The 20,091-nt window shown below is 39.5% G+C and overlaps 2 protein-coding genes across 3 annotated transcripts; one reads left to right on the forward strand and one right to left on the reverse strand.

The window, feature by feature from the left end:
* Positions 1–855: 855 nt before the first annotated feature.
* sspn (sarcospan (Kras oncogene-associated gene)) lies at positions 856–14,915 on the reverse strand. The gene is made up of 3 exons (XM_022206701.2): positions 14,244–14,915; positions 12,655–12,741; positions 856–2,824 (listed from the first exon to the last, which is right to left on the reverse strand). The coding sequence occupies exons 1-3, from the start codon at positions 14,469–14,471 to the stop codon at positions 2,465–2,467; spliced, it is 675 nt and encodes a 224-aa protein (XP_022062393.1). The 5' UTR covers positions 14,472–14,915; the 3' UTR covers positions 856–2,464.
* A 544-nt stretch (positions 14,916–15,459) lies between these two features.
* bhlhe41 (basic helix-loop-helix family, member e41) lies at positions 15,460–19,895 on the forward strand. Of its 2 annotated transcripts, none has more exons than XM_022206699.2 (5): positions 15,460–16,263; positions 16,365–16,431; positions 16,591–16,701; positions 16,801–16,912; positions 17,169–19,895. In XM_022206699.2, the coding sequence occupies exons 1-5, from the start codon at positions 16,202–16,204 to the stop codon at positions 18,107–18,109; spliced, it is 1,293 nt and encodes a 430-aa protein (XP_022062391.1). In that variant the 5' UTR covers positions 15,460–16,201; the 3' UTR covers positions 18,110–19,895. The 2 variants fall into 2 exon arrangements, with proteins under 2 accessions (XP_022062391.1, XP_022062392.1); XM_022206700.2 differs by having other exon boundaries at positions 15,462–16,263; positions 16,594–16,701.
* Positions 19,896–20,091: the final 196 nt, after the last annotated feature.

A 20,091-nucleotide genomic window follows, 5' to 3' on the forward strand; every position in this document is an offset into this window, starting at 1 on the left:
ATGCTTGAGGGGTATTCAGTCTGTTTTTTTGTACTGAAGTGAAAGCTGTAGTGTTTCATGTCAATAGAAGTATTGATCCGTCTTTGCAGTTTCCTCTAAAGACTCACAGCAGCATGAGTTGCCACCAGAATTAGAAATCATTCAGGGTGGTTTTTTCTCGCCTGGGAAGATCAACTGACCACACAGAAAGCTGTTACTTCGCGAGTAGGAAGACGGAAGGTCCCTTTTCATTGTCATTTTATAAATAAACATGCCCCCCTCATGACTGGCATGTGACTTCCTGCGTCTGGCTGCGAGATTGAGCTCTTGTAGTCACATGACGCATCAACATCACAACATAAAACAAACACATGGAATAAAACTGTGCAAACAGGTCCACATGCTTGTGCATGCTGCAGTACGTGCAGATGTGAATCATTAAACAGAGATAATGAATAATTTCTGCGATATATAGACTGAGCTGGAGGACTGGTTGCGAAGCTGTTTCTGAACTCATGTTTAGAGCGTGTTACTTGTATTGCCATGAGAGACTCTTTCTGTTTCTCAAGCAGCCCCCAGTTAACCTGTGACATTAACACTTATGACGGCCGTAAATCACAATCACACCCCGACAGAGACACCTTTGTCTCTTGTTGATGTCACACCTTAATCATAGATTTGAACTCTAGCTTTACTTAGAGAAATTTTTCTTTGATTTTGTTATAATATATACTTTCCATCAGTTTTAATAATATGTTCTTCTGAAAATGTGTATGCTGCACTTACACAGGCTTAAAAGATGGTCTGGCTTGTAGAACGTCAGGTTAAAGATGCCCACTCTCAACTCAGTCTTTGATAATAATAAAAATAATACAATCAATTGCAAAAGTCACTTTATTGATATGAATATATTTGACATTTTGACCTTAAATTTATGTGTGTTGACAAAACAAGAAAAAGAAACAGCAAATAATTGACAAAAAAAGGTTTGTATTTGGAACCACAAACAGGATGACAGCCTTGAAAGAGGAAATGCATGTACTGGCATCTTTTTTAACCACAAGCCACTCTCAGATATCACACTTCAAGCTTCTGCGAGAAATAATTTCCATATTACCTTCAGTCAATCAAATGTCATCGACTAAGCAGATGTAACATTGCACTAGTTACACTGTACCTGCGGGTGCATTTTCCATCTAATTTGCTATAGAAACGCTATCACGTTTTCCATTCCCTGCTCAGCAGGTGTAGATTGTAGGCGATAGCTGTCAGCACTTCAGGTGAGGTTAATAATGAAACAAACATCAACCTGTATTTCTTAAATGCAAAGCTCAAATTTTGTGGTTGTTTCTCTTCATGTGCTCCAAGATGAAAAGAATTCACACACAGTGAAATCATGTAGTAACTTCAGTCCAGCTGCCTGTCTGAGTCCCCCTTTCCTCACCCCAGCTCCTTCCTCCCTCCCTTTGTGGCTGCCTACAGGCTGTTTGAGTCATGCTGGCTACTGGCCTGGCATCCACCTTCGCAAGCCACAGCCCAATTCAGTCTGGTTCCAGTCTCATGAAGTGTAGTCTGCCCAGGTTGTGTTACTGCTGTCAGGATCAGCTTTTAGCTCACTGGAACGTCTGGGTTTTACTTCTATCGGCTGAAAAGTAATTTTCTATATTTTTTCTTCATGGATTCTAAACAATATCTGTTTATAAAGTAACAGCTGAGTCAAAACAGAGAGTAAGCATGAAATGAATCCACCAAATTTCATTTTAGCAAGAAAAAAAAGGTTGATTTTTTTGCTTCCAAAAGTCTGTAAATGGGCTGTAAACAATGCAGAATAAAAACTTTGGCATAAAGTGATTTTTTGAGCACAAGGTAATAAAGTAATGAAGTATTTCATTAAAGTGAGATTATAAAGGATATCTTACTAATATTTTTAAATGCATTTAGTTTAATATTTGACCTTTTCATTGAATGAAAGCTGCTTTCTAAAGCTTGAGGTGGCATCATGTAATCTTTACAAATCACAAATTGAGAACAGTGATTCAGTGCGACGCCACGGAAACAACTAATCATTATCGCTAAATGTCACTAATTAAAACTGAAGGAAATTTTTGCAATAATAATAATATTTAGAAGAATCTTTCAGCAAAAATGTGGTGTTTGGTTATAAGCGGCCATGTTGATTTTAGGCCTGAAAACAGCAAAAACGTCAACTATGATACAAAAAGTCCTGCAATTACATATTGTCCCAAATGACTGATTGTTGTTTTTCTAAAAAAAAAAGTCCAGTTGTCTTTACATCTCCATCTCTTCTAGTTGTCAGCAAAGTTACTTAAATGATATACAAAAATTGTGCAAAAAGCCATTATAGTACAACCACCACAACTTCTTGTTATAACTTACAGAAGGAAGAAAACACACTAAGGCACACGTTCAAAAGGCAGATGTCCCTGTACTTTGTTCACCCTCTAACGCAGAGTTTCTCATCATGTTAAACCTTTTGCCACTGCTGGGTGGAGGGAGAGCCGATCTGAAGGCCAGCGAAGAACGCCTGATAGCGGTGCTTCCACATGATGAAGGCTCCCACGGCACAGACGAGCGCCTGGGCCAGGTTCAGCATGATCTGGAGCAGGAAGTAGAGTGTGAGCGTACCTGTGATCACCTCACAGTCGCTGACCCCCTCGTAGACAAAGGTGCGAGCTATGGGATCTTCTTTGTCCAGGGTGCACACACAGTCTTGTCCGGCCTGTTCGCAGATGAAGCTGCTGGCCTGTGAGTAGTGGTGTCCAGCAAACGCAATAACCAGCACTGAAATGACCAGTCCGACTGTACACAGGATGAAGTACAGGAACTGTAGAGAGCAGAGAGTTAATGTGAGACTGTGCACCCTCAATCTGTAAGCATTAATTAGATCTTTTCGTCATTTCGGTGTGTGCTTTTTCAAATATCATAATCTGGCTTTAGTCTGTTGTCTCATGATCACCCCACAATGCCAAAACTGTAGCTTAGAAACAGACATGCTGGCTCAGTGCCTATAGCAAACTCAGTTCAAAGAGATTACCCACAATACTACAGGGCAAGGTCTGACCCTCAGAGTAGGAGCCCGGCTCTCAGCACAAAGGAGACACTCCACTTGTTACGCTTTCCTGCAGCTACAGTCACTTCCCACCTTTAGTGCACGTCCTGTGTGAGCACTCTGAACAACAAAGAGTGTCTAAAAATACAGTTGTAAAATGTGACAGAGGCTTTGTGCTGTTTATGCAATTGCACAATCTCAATAACACTAAACCTTCATCTTAATCCTTCGCTTATATAACTGCAGCCTTCATTCACTGCTGTATTTTCCTTTCGGATACATGCTGCTTATGGAATTATGCAAGTGATGAGTGGTGCTTGATTTGAAATGGCATTTATGTTAATTTTGGAACAGCTGCAAGATATGGAGTGTGGTTGGTTGCAGGGAGATGTATGTACGAGCCAGTGCATCAACAAAAGGCACTAATATAGACACTTTATTGAGTGTAATGCGCTTCTCTAAAAGGAGATCATTTGAAACCCCAGAGCAGGTAGAAACTGAGTCATATTGTTGTTTGCATGCTGTGTGGCATCCAGAAACCTTCCTGTTGAGCACTTTACAACTCATTGAACTCATAAGTGACTTGACACAATAAATGAGGATTTGAAATGGTGATCAGAGAGTCAGGATCCCCCATCTGACTTGACAGTAAACATTAGAAATGTCTCCAGTTACAGCACATTATCTGCTCTCTCGACTTGCACCAAGGGCAGCTGAAATAAATAAATGAGTCGACTGCAAAGCCATAAATTCTTAAGCTGGATTGAATATAGTGTAGCCATGGCTTCATTGAACAGTTTGAAATAATGGTATTAATAAACTAGAAAAGCACTCACAGAGTGTAATACTCCATCAAGGCTGCTCAGTTAACGTATCGACATACTAATCTATGGTGTTTTCTGTCCATTTCCGGACGACATACTAAACTATGACATTTTTGTCCATTTTCAAGTGACATACTAAACTGTGACGTTTTTTGTCCGTTTTCGGACGACATGCTAAACTGATGATTTTATGCATTTTTGGACAAAAAATTATGTTTTTTTTGTACATTTTCAGATGCCTACTGAAACTATGACTTTTTTTTGTCAATTTTTGGACGACATACTAAACTATGACGTTTTTTTGTCAATTTTCAGACGACACACTAAATTATGATTTTTTTTAAATTTTCGGACAAAAAATGACGTTTTATGTCCAATTTCAGACAACATACTAAACTATGACGTTATTGTCCATTTTCGGACGGCATACTAAACAATGACGTTTTTTTGTCAATTTTCGGATGACATACAAAACGATTAAGTATTTTGTCCATTTTCGGGCGACGTACTAAACTATGACGTTTTTTGTCCATTTTTGGATGACATACTAAACTACGAAGTTTTTTTTTATTTTCGGACAAAAAAATGACATTTTTTTGTCCATGTTCAGATGACATGCTACACTATGACGCTTTTTTATTTTCGGACAAAAAAATGATGTTTTATTTCTATTTTCGGATGACATACTCTGCTATGACATTTTTTTTGTCAATTTTCGGACGACATACTCAACTATGATGTTTCTTGTCCATTTTCGGACGACATACTAAACTGAAGTTTTTTTGTCAATTTTCGAATGACATACTAAACTATGACTTTTTTTTAATTTTCGGACAAAAAAATACGCTTTTGTCCATTTTCGGACGTTATGACGTTATTTTTTGTCAATTTTCGGACGACATACTAAACTATGACATTTTTGTGCATTTTCGGGCGACATACTAAACTATGACATTTTTTTGTCCATTTTTAGACAACATATTAAAATATGACGTTTTTGTCCATTTTTGGACGGCATACTAAACTGATGTTTTGATGCATTTTTGGACAAAAAATGATGTTTTATGTATATTTTCAGACGACAACCAAAACTATGACTTTTTTGTCAATTTTCGGACGACACACTAAACTATGACATTTTTTGTCAATTCTGGAACGACATACTAAACTATGATGTTTTTTGTCCATTTTTGGATGACATACTAAACTATGAAGTTTTTGGTCCATTTTCGGACGACGTACTAAACTATGGAGCTTGTTTCGATTTTCAGACAAAACATGACATTTTACACACGTGGACAAAATTGTTGGTACCCCTCAGTTAAAGAAGGAAAAACCCACAATTCTCACTGAAATCACTTGAAACTCACAAAAGTAACAATAAATAAAAAATTATTGAAAATTAAATAATCAAAATCAGCCATTACTTTTGAATTGTTGATTAACATAATTATTTAAAAAAACAAACTAATGAAACAGGCCTGGACAAAAATGATGGTACCCATAACTTAATATTTTGTTGCACAACCTTTTGAGGCAATCACTGCAATTAAACGATTTCTGTATTTGTCAATGAGCGTTCTGCAGCTGTCAACAGGTATTTTGGCCCACTCCTCATGAGCAAACAGCTCCAGTTGTCTCAGGTTTGATGGGTGTCTTCTCCAAATGGCATGTTTCAGCTCCTTCCACATATGTTCAATGGAATTCAGATCTGGGCTCATAGAAGGCCACTTTAGAATAGTCCAACGCTTTTCTCTCAGCCATTCTTGGGTGTTTTTGGCTGTGTGTTTTAGATCGTTGTCCTGTTGGAAGACCCATGACCTGCGACTGAGACCAAGCTTTCTGACACTAGGCAGCACATTTCTCTCCAGAATGCCTTGATAGTCTTCAGATTTCATCGTACCTTGCACACTTTCAAGACACCCTGTGCCAGATGCAGCAAAGCAGCCCCAAAACATTACTGAGCCTCCTCCATGTTTCACCGTAGGGACAGTGTTCTTTTCTTCGTATGCTTGGTTTTTGAGTCTATGAACATAGAGTTGATGTGCCTTACCAAAAAGCTCCAGTTTGGTCTCATCTGTCCAAAGGACATTCTCCCAGAAGCTTTGTGGCTTGTCAACATGCATTTTTGCAAATTCCAGTCTCACTTTTTTATGAGTTTTTTTCAGCAGTGGTGTCCTCCTTGGTCGTCTCCCATGAAGTCCACTTTGGCTCAAACAACGACGAATGGTGCGATCTGACACTGCTGTACCTTGGCCTTGGAGTTCACCTTTAATTTCTTTGGAGGTTGCTCTGGGCTCTTTGGATACAATTCCAATGATCCGTCTCTTCAATTTGTCATCAATTTTCCTCTTGCGGCCACGTCCAGGGAGGTTGGCTACTGTCCCGTGGGTCTTGAACTTCTGAATAATATGAGCCACTGTTGTCACAGGAACTTCAAGCTGTTTAGAGATGGTCTTATAGCCTTTACCTTTAAGATGTTTGTCTATAATTTTTTTTCGGATGTCCTGGGACAATTCTCTCCTTCGTTTTCTGTTGTCCATGTTCAGTGTGGTACACACCTTTTCACCAAACAGCAGGGTGACTACTTGTCTCCCTTTAAATAGGCAGACTGACTGATTATGAGTTTGGAAACACCTGTGATGTCAATTAAATGACACACCTGAGTTAATCATGTCACTCTGGTCAAATAGTTTTCAATCTTTTATAGAGGTACCATCATTTTTGTCCAGGCCTGTTTCATTAGTTTGTTTTTTTTAAATAATTATGTTAATCAACAATTCAAAAGTAATGGCTGTTTTTGATTATTTAATTTTCAATAAATTTCTATTTATTGTTACTTTTGTGAGTTTCAAGTGATTTCAGTGAGAATTGTGGGTTTTTCCTTCTTTAACTGAGGGGTACCAACAATTTTGTCCACGTGTGTATGTCCACTGTCGGATGACATACTAAACTATTATGTTTTTTTTCGGTTTTCGGACCAAAAAACTACGTTTTATGTCCAATTTTGGATGACATACTAAACCATGATGGTTTTGTTCATTTTTAGATGACATACTAAACTATGACGTTTTTGTCCATTTTCGGATTACATACTAAACTATGACGTTTTTTTGTCCATTTTCAGACGACATACTAAACTATGACGTTTTGTGTTCATTTTTGGACCACATACTAAACTGACGTTTTTTGTCAATTTTTGAACGACATACTAAACTATGACGTTTTTTTTATTTTCGGACAAAAAAATGACATTTTTTGTCCATTTTCGGACGACATACTCAACTATGATGTTTCTTGTCCATTTTCGGATGACATACTAAACTATGACTTTTTTTGTCCATTTTCGGGCGCATACTAAACTATGCCGTATGTTGTACATTTTCGGATGACATACTAAACTATGACTTTTTTTGTCCATTTTCGGGCGCATACTAAACTATGCCGTATGTTGTACATTTTCGGACGACATACTAAACTATGACTTTTTTTGTCCATTTTCGGGCACATACTAAACTATGCCGTATGTTGTACATTTTCGGACGACATACTAAACTATGACTTTTTTTGTCCATTTTATGATGTTTTTTGACCATTTTCGGACAACATACTAAGCTGATTTTTTTGTCAATTTTCGAACGACATACTAAACTATTACGTTTTTTTCGATTTTTGGACAAAAAATGACATTCTATGTCCATTTTGGGACGACAAACCCAACTATAATGTTTTTTTGTCAATTTTCGGACGACATACTCAATGTTTCTTGTCCAGCTGACTTTTTTTGTCAATTTTCAGACAAAAACTGACGTTTGTTGTCCATTTTCGAGCAACCTACTGAACTATGATTTTTTTTTTCCATTTTCGGACGACATGCTAAACTATGACGGTTTAGTGACATTTTGTATGACATACTAAACTGTACATTTTCGGACGACATTTCTAAATTGTATTCTTGGTGCCTTTTGTTTATTTTAATGGTAATACTGGATTAGATTTACATAGTGCTTTTTTGGCCACTCAAAGCGCTTCACAATGGATCCATTATTCATTCACTCCCACATTCTCACTCTGGTGGTGGTAAACTACATTTGTAGTGGCATTCACAGGTAAGTCGAGAGGAAGACAATAAAGCAGGGACATCCTGCAGTAACAAGCTGTGAGCTGGAATCGAACCTGCATCTCTTACAGTCATGTTTATGAGTTATCCTCTCAACCATTTGAGCTACTTGGAGACCCTTTTTCCATCTGTTGGACGACATACTAAACTATGATATTTCTTCCACATTTTGGATGACATACTAAACTTTGATTGTTTTTTCCACATTTTAGAAAACATCCTATGACTTTATTTTTTAAAGTTTTTTTTAGGCCCTTTTGTTGGTTTTATTCAATCAATAAAGTGAGAGGAAGACAGGAAAAACTTGCAATAAAGGGCCTTGAGCTGGAATCAAACTTATGCCTTTTGTACAGTACTGTTTTTGAGTCACCCCATCAACCAGTTGAGCTACCTGGGAATGTTTATTTCAGTTGTTGGACGACATACTGAACTATGATGGTTTTTCGATTTTCCGGCAAAAAATGACGTTTTATGTCCATTTTCAGACGACATACTAAACTATGATTTTTTTTATACAATTTGGACGGCATACTAAACTATGACGTTTTTGTCACATTTTGGACGACATACTAAACTATAATTTTTTTCATACAATTTGGACGACATACTAAACTATGACGTTTTTCTCGATGTTCAGACGACATACTAAACTATTACGGTTTTTGTCCATTTTCGAACAACATACTAATCTGACGTTTTTATGCATTTTTGGACAAAAAAGGACGTTTTTTGTCCATTTTCAGACGACAACCGAAACTATGACTTTTTTGTCCATTTTCAGATGACATACTCAACTATGACGTTTTCAGTCAATTTTCAGACGACATACTAAACTATGACTTTTTTTTTCAATTTTCGGATGACATACTAAACTGATGTTTTTTTTTCGATTTTTGGACAAGAATGATGTTTTTTGTCCATTTTCGGACGACATACTAAAATATTACGTTTTTGTTAATTTTCGAACGACCTACTAATCTGACTTTTTGGTCAATTTTCAGACAAAAACTGACGTTTGCTGTCCATTTTCGTACGACCTACTAAACTATGACATTTTAGTGACATTTTGTACGACATATTAAACTGTACATTTCGGACAAAATTTCTATCATGTCGTATCGTATTCGTATCATGTAAAGCGCTTTGGGTACCTTGCAGGTACAGTAAAGCACTATATAAATACAGACCATTTACCATTTGTATTCTTGGTGCCTTTTGTTTATTTTAATAGTAATACTGGATTAGATTTACATAGCGCTTTTTTGGCCACTCAAAGCGCTTCACAATGGATCCATTATTCATTCACTCACACATTCTCACTCTGGTGGTGGTAAACTATATTTGCAGTGCCATTTACAGGTAAGTAGAGAGGAAGACAATAGAGCAGAGATGTCCTGCAGTAACAAGCCGTGAGCTGGAATCGAACCTGCGTCTCTTACAGTCATGTTTAGGAGTTACCCTCTCAACCATTTGAGCTACTTAGAGACCTCTTTTTGACCTGTTGGACGACATACTAAACTATGATATTTTTTTCCACGCTTTGGATGACATAAACTTTGATTTTTTTTAATTTTTTTTTTTTACATTTTAGACAACATCCTATGACTTTGTTTTTTAGGCCCTTTTGTTGGTTTTATTCAATCGATAAAGTGAGAGGAAGACAGGATAAACTTGCAATAAAGGGTCTTGAGCTGGAGTCAAACTTACGCCTTTCATACAGTGCTGTTTTTGAGCCACCCCATCAACCAGTCGAGCTACCTGGGAACATTCTTTTCAGTTGTTGGAGGACATACTGAACTATGACATTTTTGTGACATTTTGGATTACATAGTAAACTATGACGGTTTTTGTCCATATTTTGGACAACATACTAAAGTATGATGTTTTTGTCCATTTTCAGACCAAAAATAATTTTTTTTGTCCATTTTCAGACGACATACTAAACGATGACGTATTTTTGTCCATTTTCAGACGACATACTAAAGTATGACATTTTTGTCCATTTTCGGACCCAAATGACGTTTTTGGTCCATTTTCAGATGACATACTAAACTATGACGTTTTTGTTAATTTTCAAGCAAAAAATGATGTTTTTGTCCATCTTCAGACCAAAAATGACATTTTTGTTCACTTTTGAATGACCTGCTAATCTATGACTTTTTTTTGTCCTTTTTCGGACGACATGACTTTTTTCAATTTTCGGACAAAAAATGACGTTTTATGTCCATTTTCAGAGGACAAACTAAACTATGACGTTTTTTGTCCATTTTCCCATGACATACTAAACTATGACGTTTTTGTCAATTTTCGGACGACATACTAAACTATGACTTTTTTATTTTCGGACAAAAAATGACGTTTTATGTCCATTTTCGGGTGACATACTTCACTCTGACATTTTTGTCCATTTTCGGACGACATACTATGATGTTTTTTGTCAATTTTCGGACGACAAACTAAACTATGACATTTTTTGTCAGTTTTCGGACGACATACTAAACTATGATGTTTTTTGTCAATTTTCGGACGACAAACTAAACTATGACATTTTTTGTCAATTTTCGGACGACATATTAAACTATGATATTTTTTGTCCATTTTTGGACGACAGAGTAAACTATGACGTTTTTGTCCATTTTCGGACAACATACTAACCTGATGTTTTTATGCATTTTTGGACAAAAAATGTGCTTTTTTGTCCATTTTCAGACGACAACCGAAACTATGACTTTTTTTTTCCATTTTCGGATGACATACTCAACTATGACTTTTTTTTTAAATTTTCGGATGACATACTAAATTGTGACATTTTTTTTCGATTTTCGGACGACATACTAAACTATGACATTTTTGTCGATTTTCGGGCGAAATACTAAAGTTTGACGTTTTTGGTCCAGTTTCAGACGACATACTAAACTCTGACGTTTGTTGTCAATTTTCTGAAGACATACTAAACTACGATGTTTTTTTCGATTTTCGCACAAAAAATGGCGTTTTTTGTCCATTTTCAGATGACATACTAAACTATGACTTTTTTTTGATTTTCGGACAGCATACTCAACTATGACGTTTTTTTGTCGTTTTTTGGACGACATACTAAACTATGACGTTTTTTTAATTTTCGGACAAAGAATGACGTTTTATGTCCATTTTCAGACGATATACTAAACTATGATCATTTTTTTTATACAATTTGGACGACATACTAAACTATGACGTTTTTGTCACATTTTGGATGACATACTAAACTTTGATATTTCTGGTCACATTTTGCACCACATACTGAACTGCGATGTTTTTTTCCCCACATTTTCGACGCCATATTAAACTTTGATGTTTTTGGTCACATTTTGGACAATATAGTAAACTACGGCATTTATTTCTTGATAAGAATGCAGTTTTTCACACAAATGTATTGTTGTGCTGACCACAAAATTTAAAACAAGGAACATTTTTCCATTTATTTCATGTAAAAAAAAAACAGTATATACAAGTAAAATTGAAAAATACTAAAAGCACATGTTCGTTATTAACACAAAAGTACATTTTGTGTTAATAACAAACATGTTCTTTAATATTTATGACACCTATAACCTGAATTATTACAAATACATTAATTGCTAAAAATGCACTTATTCAATGTTAAATACACTAACTGTTGTGCTGATAATGGAAAAAATGCTGTGATATTTATAATAAATCACACAAACTTCATTTTATGTGGTATTTTCATGCAAATATTCCAGTCAAACAAATATTTTTTTAAAGGTTTGCACAGTGACCACATTTTTTCACTCTAGAATCTACAGTATCAACACATTTCTTTGATGTAAATGAATAAAATGTTTTTACTATAATTTTACGGTAGCGTTCTGACAACAACAGCTGCCAGAATTTTATCGTATAAATAACTGAGTTTTTTACAGTGTAAGTTTTGGTTGACAAATCTTAGTTTATCTTCAACTGAATGAACAACACTGTTGTATTTCAATGAGGGAAGAAATGTGCATCATTTCAATAACAAGCCCCTTTAATATTACCAAGCTCTGCTTCAAAAACTTCACATATAATGTATAAATGTAACTTTACATAATCTGTGTAATTTAGGTGTTTGAGGGAGTGTAGCTGTATTTAGAACTACAAAATACAGACTCTGTTGGTTTCTGCTAAGACCTCATTTCTAAATTAGCTGCAAAATGCTGCTTTACATCACATGTACATGTGTGAATCTGGTATGTACAGAAGGACCAGAGAAAAAAAAAGGAAGGAAGAAAGAGGTTGCTGTGTCCGTGGTGGTCTGATTTTGATTGCCTTAAAATTCCAGCTGCATATATTCTGTGGCTAATTAAGATGTACGATCTAGTCGCATTAATGAAAGCTCACAGGGATCCCTGCAGAGCTCTGTTAGACAAGAATGCAGTTCAATTCTTAGCTCTCTATGCCGGATGACAATTGCAGTTTCTGAAGAACTGAGTAAAACAATGTCCTCTGCAAAAGAAGAAAATAAACCCACCCCCCTGATCAGACCTTTTAGTGCAACCAAAATTCTACAGTCTTTTTCCAATTTCAAAGAGACTTCAGGAATGTGTTTTGAGTCGTATGCTGTGTATATTCCTACTTTTGCTGTGGCAGAACATGTATCAGGCTGTCTGCAAGCTCACCTTGGCAATGAATTGGATAGACGTCCTCTCATCGGGCAGGTAGGCGACACAGTACAGGATGAAGCCCAGGATGGAGACCAAACACAACTGAAACACACCAGAAAACGTCTCATGTTTCCTGGTTGGATACATACATATAATTACAAATCTCAACACAATATTTTAAACTCCCAAAGACTGCAATCAAATCCATGCATTGCATTCAAGTTATATTTTTTAATACACAGCACCTAATTGTGATGATATGCTGTTTAAACTGATATGCATTTTATACTGTATGTTTGCTTTTATTTGGATGAGTAAGAAATGAGTTCTTGAATTCATTTGCTGCCTGTTTTTCAGTGGTGTGTCTTAATATTGCATGATTCAGCACTAAGCAGCCATCTGATTACATTACTCTGTCTTTCCCTCTGCTTCCCTCCTCGGTCTCCCTCACACACAGACACACTCACACTCTGTGTCTTCAGCGCAACTGGAGTCTTGTGACTAACGTGCAGCATCTTATTTAAATGTTTTTCCCAGGTTCTTAAGCACTCAGAATTCTCTGGAAACTTCTTGATGACCTCAGTGTTTTTCACTTTGCTGAATCTCGTGAGGATCTAACTCGGGATGCTGGTGTCCAGGGATGTTTTCGTGAGCAGATGGCTGGTATCTGTGATAGTCAGGATAGGACCCAAACAAGAACAACATGTTTTTCTATTCTTTCTGTCACTAAAATGTGACCTGAAATCTCACTCTGAACTATGTCGATAGGTGAAATTAACCGTTTTCTTTGGTCTACGCTACAGATTTTACAGTTAAACATTGTTCACCTGTAATGAAAATAAACATACCATTACCATCTAAATATCTCATTAGCTTACACAACTTGCATTTTAGGTGTTGTTATTTCTCACACTTTAACTGCAGGGTGAAATTTAAAGTGTTTTCATTGTTTGCGTCTAACTGACAGCAACTTTAATCTCTACAAATGAAACCTCATCAGCTCACACTTAACTTTCTTTCTCTGCTTTCCTTTTTACTTTGCTTTAAATATTACATCGTGCATCTAATTTAAACATACATCTTACCTTGAAATGTCTGTAAAACTAAAATCACACTTTGGCATGAAGCAACCAAAATGTAAACTTGTGTATATGAGACATCTAAATGAATATGCACATCACATTTGCAAATAATAATCCTGTCCTCTGATGCTTCTTCTGTCTTCAAAGGTTGAGTGGGAACATGGCATGCTGTGATTGGGTGACTCGTCTCATCTGCCCAGATGTTGAGGATTTCTTGGACACAAACACAAACAACAGAAGGTGCAGGCAGACTGAGAGAAGGATTGGAGATGCAGGTGTATGCATTCGGATGAATAAGACAGATGGAGATTTATTAGAACATGACAATGCCAGTGGCTTCCCATGCCTACCCCGTCTGGCTGAGAGGGGCTGCTGAGGCCCGGTGTTGACATGCAGCGTGGGAAGGATGGACAACACACCGAGATATGTAGCCGGGGGTCATGCAGAAGTATCAGCAAGCAGGAAACTCGGGTTCCATGCAAACCCATCGACTATACCGGCGAGCAGAAGGATAGAGCTTACAATGATCCCAGCCCAATGTGGCGTCTCCCTGGCCGAGAGTGAGGGGCTGATAGCCAACATAAGGAAGGCCACAGCCGTGACTGCCACCCCCAGCAGCAGCTGGAGCAGGGCGACGAGCAGTGGGAAACGACAGACCCTGCACTTATGGCCGTCCTCTGGTGGTGGGAAGTCATGTCTCTTGTCCTTGCCCTCCGTCTTGTCTGAGGAACCTTTCTGCCCCTGTCCCATTTCTCCTCCTGTCTTCACACTCTTTTTCCCTTTTTGTCCTCACGATTTTTTACTGTTGCAGTGTTTGGGGTTGGGTGAGCCTGACCGCCTGCCGTCTGCCTCTTCTCCCCTTCCCTTCCCTTCCCCTCCCTGCCCGCCTGCTCTCACCATAAGCCCAGCTCGGCGGCTATTTGGAAACAGAGTAGGCTCTGAACTAATATGGAAAACATTTGGACTGGATTCCTAAAGCGGCTCCAGAGCCACATATAGAGCAGGCAGCATACTGAGGAGGAAAGGAAGAGGAGGGAAGGGAGGCAGGAAGACACAAAGGGGGGATTTCAACACACGACACTGAGATGAGCTCTCTGCTGTCCTCACGGTACAGGCGAGAAAGGAAAAGTACAGAGGCAAATCAGCAGGTATGAGTTAATGAAAAGCCAGCACAGAGGAGGTCACACTTCATTAGAGCCCGAGTGACGGGATCATTCTTTGTCAGCACTGTTACACAAGAGAGCCATATGCTGCCAGCCAGAAAACAGTCACATGACTTACAGGAAGCAGTAATGTGATCATAAGGCATGTGAGGGCATTACAGGGGCTCAGGTTTTAGTGTTTTGAACACTTTAATGTTCACAGGAGGGAAGCAGGTGTTCCTGGCAGTCAGATTAACCTTCAAGAGTTGATTATAGAACTTTTGTAATTTTTAAAAACACATTTTGATCAAAGTTGTTTATGTTTTCTATTTTAATCACATGTAAATATAGTGTGGCATAAATAAATAAATTGAGGGTTTATTTGGAGCATATGTGATCATTCTGTACATATCTACTCTTTGAGCCACATGAGATAAATGAAGAAAGTCACAATAGCTCATTTTGCAAGGCTCAGGTCTTCATCTAAATGTCTGAGATTAATAAAGAACCGCGACGCACGTGTTTGAGCACACAGCTGGGCCGGTGCCATGGTTACTGACAACGCAGCTTTGGACGATTGATGTACGAGTAGGTTACCCTGCCCTCGACAACATACACGGACGCGCAAAAGCGCAGACACGTTCTATACTTAAAAGAGGTCGCCTGGTGTTTACGCTCTGCATTCACGACACATTAACCTCCCTGTCTGCACTAAAGATCTGCATGGATGTGGCTCAGTTTTGCAGAGACTCGGGATTTGCTCCAAACAGCTAAAAAAAAAGATCTAGGGCTGCGAGAGGAGCAGAGCTGTTCCCTCCAAACTGTGCAGGATAGTTTCGGTCTCGCTCAGACAGAGCTTCACTCGCACATTAAGTAAGAGGTGCGAAGTTTTGCAGACCGCAATGTTAGATGTTGCAGCTGCATCTGTGGATTCTTGTCCTGCTCCCTCTCCACGCGTGTCTTCACCTCTCCGCTACAATTTTTGCGCACGAATCACGTTTCCAGGTCAGAAACGGTTTGGACTAGATCGCTATAGGGACGGCGGCGATCGCTGCTCCAACACAGACAAGGTCTAATTACCGGACTTTGTGCTGGTGCAGCCTACACGTGAGTCGGAAGCTGTTCCCAACCGGAGGCGCGCGTGCGCTCTAACCACAGAGCCGACGGCTTTTGCAAAGTGGCAGCTCAGGGAACTATAGACATCAGTCTGAGGCACAGCTCCACCGGAGGACACGCACCGCGCATCGTCTCCCCTTCAGCAGTCCGCGTGTGGGTCGTGGAACAACAAACATTCCCCCAAAAGAAGCTGAGAAGCGGAGAAACAGCAGCAGAGAAGCGATGGATGAAAGAATACCGCATTTACAGGACAGACAGTTCATGGAGCACGCAGATTTCTTAGGGTGAGTGTCGCTTTATTGGGGCAAACTCTTGTCAAACTCTGTCTGATAAACTGTGCTGACAGCCTGACGAATAACCGGACACTTTTCCCTCTTCACTTTAGGGTGGACTACCCCTCTCTCTACATGTGCAAATCCAAAAGAGGGATCAAACGAGAGGATGGTGGCAAGGTGCGCGCCGTTTTATTATTTTATATATTTTTGGATGCGAATTCTAATATTTAATTTTCATTTAAACCAACATATTTATGTTAACAGATTTTCTAAGTAGCATTCTGTAACTTTTAACCCATCACACATGCATTTATTACTGTTATTTTTTGTTACCAGCAGGACGCATACAAGTTACCCCACCGGTTGATAGAGAAGAAGAGGAGAGACCGAATCAACGAATGTATTGGCCAGCTGAAGGATCTGTTACCCGAACATCTCAAGCTTTCGGTGAGATCATGGCATTGCAATACGAAAAGTTTTACCGAATGGTTTTGCATGAGTGAGATCTCTCAAACAGCCACCTGAACCTTTTGTTTTTCTCCACAGACACTCGGACACTTAGAGAAGGCAGTTGTTCTGGAGTTAACACTGAAACACTTAAACGCACTAACTGCTGTCACTGAGCAGCAGCACCAGAAGATAATTGCTTTGCAGAATGGTAAGATGAACAAATAAAAGATTTATTTACAAGTTTTGGGAGGGAACTGCACTTCTTGGAGATTTTTCAGCTAAACTGGGTTGTTTGCATAGTCTATCTGTGTTTACAAGAGCAGAAAATGTGCATGAAGAGAACAAACACATTTACATGTGCTCACTTGTCATGCACGAAGGTGCAGTTGACAGGCTTCATCCTGTCTGGGTATGATGTGCTGCACCTTCCAGAATAATGATCTGTTACTCTTTGAACTTCGCAGGGGACCGATCGATGAAATCTTCCATTCATGCAGATCTGGACGCGTTCCACTCCGGCTTCCAGGCCTGTGCCAAAGAGGTCCTGCAGTATCTGAGTCAGTTTGAGAACTGGACGGCACGGGAGCAGAGGTGCGCGCAGCTCATCAACCACCTTCACAAGGTTCTGGCGCAGTTCCAGCCTGGCTCGCCGCCGCTGCTCCAGCACCAGCTGCCCGCCGGAGAGGCACAGGATGGGCAGAAATCTGACAGCCAAGCGAACTGCGTCCCGGTCATCCAGAGGACCCAGGGCGGAGAGCTTAACGAGAACGACACAGACACGGACAGTGGATACGGAGGCGAGGCTGAGAAGAGCGACGGCAAAGAGAAAGAATGTGAACGCAGTAACGCGCAGGGACAAAAGGCGGTGAAGATCAAGCAAGAGTTTGGAGACGATCGGGCTGCCAAGAAACCAAAGATGAGCTGGCCTGGGAACGGGTTGGGGGGAGCAGACCCCACCAGGCCGGATCTGGCGTTTATGAACTCTCTGATGGGAATAAGCAGTGTGGGACAGCAGACACCGATTTGCATGCCTTTCTACTTCATCAACCCCTCGGCTGCAGCGTCGTATATGCCTTTTTTCGATAAAAACAACATTGAAAAGTACATGTACCCGGCGGCGGCTGCTCTTGCGTCCCCCTTCCCCTGGCTATACCCCGCACACGCCTCGGCAGCGGCTGCTGCGGCTGCTGCTGCCGCTTTCCCCGGCTTGTCTGCGCACTTTGGAGCCTCCCCTCAGTCCAAGGACTCTCCGGATGCTGAGGGGTCACCCGAGGCCGAGGTGGGCTCACCCGAGGACCGAGAGGAAAGTCCCGCCAGTGACGAAGGAGAGGGTGACGTGGGTGACGCGTCCCAGGATGGCACCAACAGCCCACACGAGCAGTTTTCTGCCTGTCAGAGGAGCTAATTAGTCTGTGTTACCTTTCTGTGCATTCTGATGAGGAGTTTATGTATTTTCTTTTTTAAAATTTAGACTAGGGTTCTACAGGAGAGTTTCTCGTGTACAGTATCTTGGCGAAAACAGGGGACAGTTGTGACAGCGTGTGCCTTTTGCACTTCTGATAGATTAAACAATCTGAATGATTATCGACCATGATTGACACTACACGGCTGTGTTGTGCTGGATTTCTTTTTAAATCCTCTTTGATAAAAAAATATTTTGACATGGCAGCATTGGTGCCAAAAAAAACTTTGAGTACTACAACAGTGCGCAATATCCCAATCAGTGAGTCACTTTTGGATGTATGAAGTTGCAACTGACCTCTGCCAAGATTATGACCAACTTGGCTCTGACTCTGACTGTAAATATTGTTACCAGAAAGATAGTCTGATCCATTAACATGTAAATGTGCACTAAATGGGCCTATAAAAGAAGTGCTCCTGGAAGTGTAATGCCTACAGTACCTCATCCCCAGCTGGGGTAGGCTTATTGGGAGGCTCATTAAAGTCCCTCCTGAGAAGAAATGAATGGTATCCCCCTCTCCTCTAACTCACACACAGAGCATCTCCTCCATACAAAAAACAAAAACTTAAAAAACAGCTGTTTTAACAACCACAGATTCAGATCATGGGACAGGTTTTGTGCCCAGCTCCCCTCAGCTCATCTTTACAAAACTCTGGTTTAATTTGCTTGTTTTGTCCCCGTGTGGAAAGACAAAAACAAATAAATCACTAAGAATAACGATGAGACAAAACCCTTCATTCATAAGGGTTTGCTTGACCAGCATATTGTACATCCTCCTCCCCCCCTGACTGAAGCATTTCTGCAGAGATGCACTGACCTCATGTACCTCCAGGAAACATTGTAGGATAGCACCTTACAGATCTTTGATATTGAATGTACCTGTATTTTCCCAGCTGTTCAAAGTTTGTATGTAGGATGATCTTTACTCTTTGAGACGTTAAGTGCACTTTTTTCTGCTTTTACTCCCCCTCGCCTCCGCCCCTTCCTGCCCCAAACTGTCACCGTATCATTTCTGAAAGTCAATCACTGTAGTTCTCTTTGAACCTTTCTATTGTGTTGCGTTGTCTTGATATAAAAATGCATTTCATCAAAGAGAAGAAGAAACCAGACGCTTTGTGATGATTTCATGCAGTAAAGTGGTGATTAAGTCATTCCCCCCCCATTTTTCAAAACACTGCTTATTTCTGGCTCTTACAGGGGGAGAAAAGATCGTAATCAGATTTGAAGCCCCTCCTCCATTACACATCAGGCGAGTTAGGACTTTGTGTTTTCTGCTATCATTATGTAAAACATTACTTTTCAAAATGCAGACAAAACTTGGAAAGAACCTGCGGTCAACGCCATTTTAAGGAACTTTATCTCGGCCTCTTTTCTAATTATTCCCCGCAAGTGTAGTGTTGTTCTGCTTTTCTAAGTTTCACATGTGACTGAATAGGCAGGTGACTTTCATTGTATTTTGCATACATTACATTGCTTTTGTAGTTTTTTCCTCAGCTGTTTTTTTCTCTCGATCTGTTATCAGCTGTTCTATAAAGTGGCATGTGTGTTTGTAAATAGTTTTTTTTGTGAATATACCATGAAGTATACATGTCTTTGTCAATGTTGTAGAAGTCTATGGATTTTTTTTAAAGATTGAACTGAGCAACTGTTGCACATTTCGTTAATGCTTTACACATATGCTGTTCTAAATTATTGCTGATGAGTTGTAAAATAAATATCAAAAACTAAACTTTGTAGGCTTCTTCTCATTCTACACAAACACCCTATGTTTCACACGTCAGTAAACATGTAATCTTCACCAAAAATACTTACATGTGGAATATTTAGGTCATGGGAAACGACACAAACGAAAACATACAGTTTTACATACACACGAACGAAGGTTCAAGCTACACATGAACCCCAGTGCTGTAAGTTCAGTAGAC

The sequence above is a fragment of the Acanthochromis polyacanthus genome, chromosome 8 (assembly GCF_021347895.1).
Source record: "Acanthochromis polyacanthus isolate Apoly-LR-REF ecotype Palm Island chromosome 8, KAUST_Apoly_ChrSc, whole genome shotgun sequence".
Classification (NCBI taxonomy): Eukaryota; Metazoa; Chordata; class Actinopteri; family Pomacentridae; genus Acanthochromis; species Acanthochromis polyacanthus.

Excerpts from the sequence above, each read along its gene's own strand:
- bhlhe41 (XM_022206699.2), top strand. The coding sequence starts at position 16,202 with ATGGATGAAAGAATACCGCATTTACAGGACAGACAGTTCATGGAGCAC. Across the intron at positions 16,264-16,364 it reads GAGCACGCAGATTTCTTAGG|GGTGGACTACCCCTCTCTCT; the intron begins GTGAGTGTCGCT and ends TCTTCACTTTAG. Across the intron at positions 16,913-17,168 it reads GATAATTGCTTTGCAGAATG|GGGACCGATCGATGAAATCT; the intron begins GTAAGATGAACA and ends TGAACTTCGCAG.
- sspn (XM_022206701.2), bottom strand. The coding sequence starts at position 14,471 with ATGGGACAGGGGCAGAAAGGTTCCTCAGACAAGACGGAGGGCAAGGAC. Across the intron at positions 12,742-14,243 it reads CACATTGGGCTGGGATCATT|TTGTGTTTGGTCTCCATCCT; the intron begins GTAAGCTCTATC and ends GGTGTGTTTCAG. Across the intron at positions 2,825-12,654 it reads CTATCCAATTCATTGCCAAG|TTCCTGTACTTCATCCTGTG; the intron begins GTGAGCTTGCAG and ends TGCTCTCTACAG.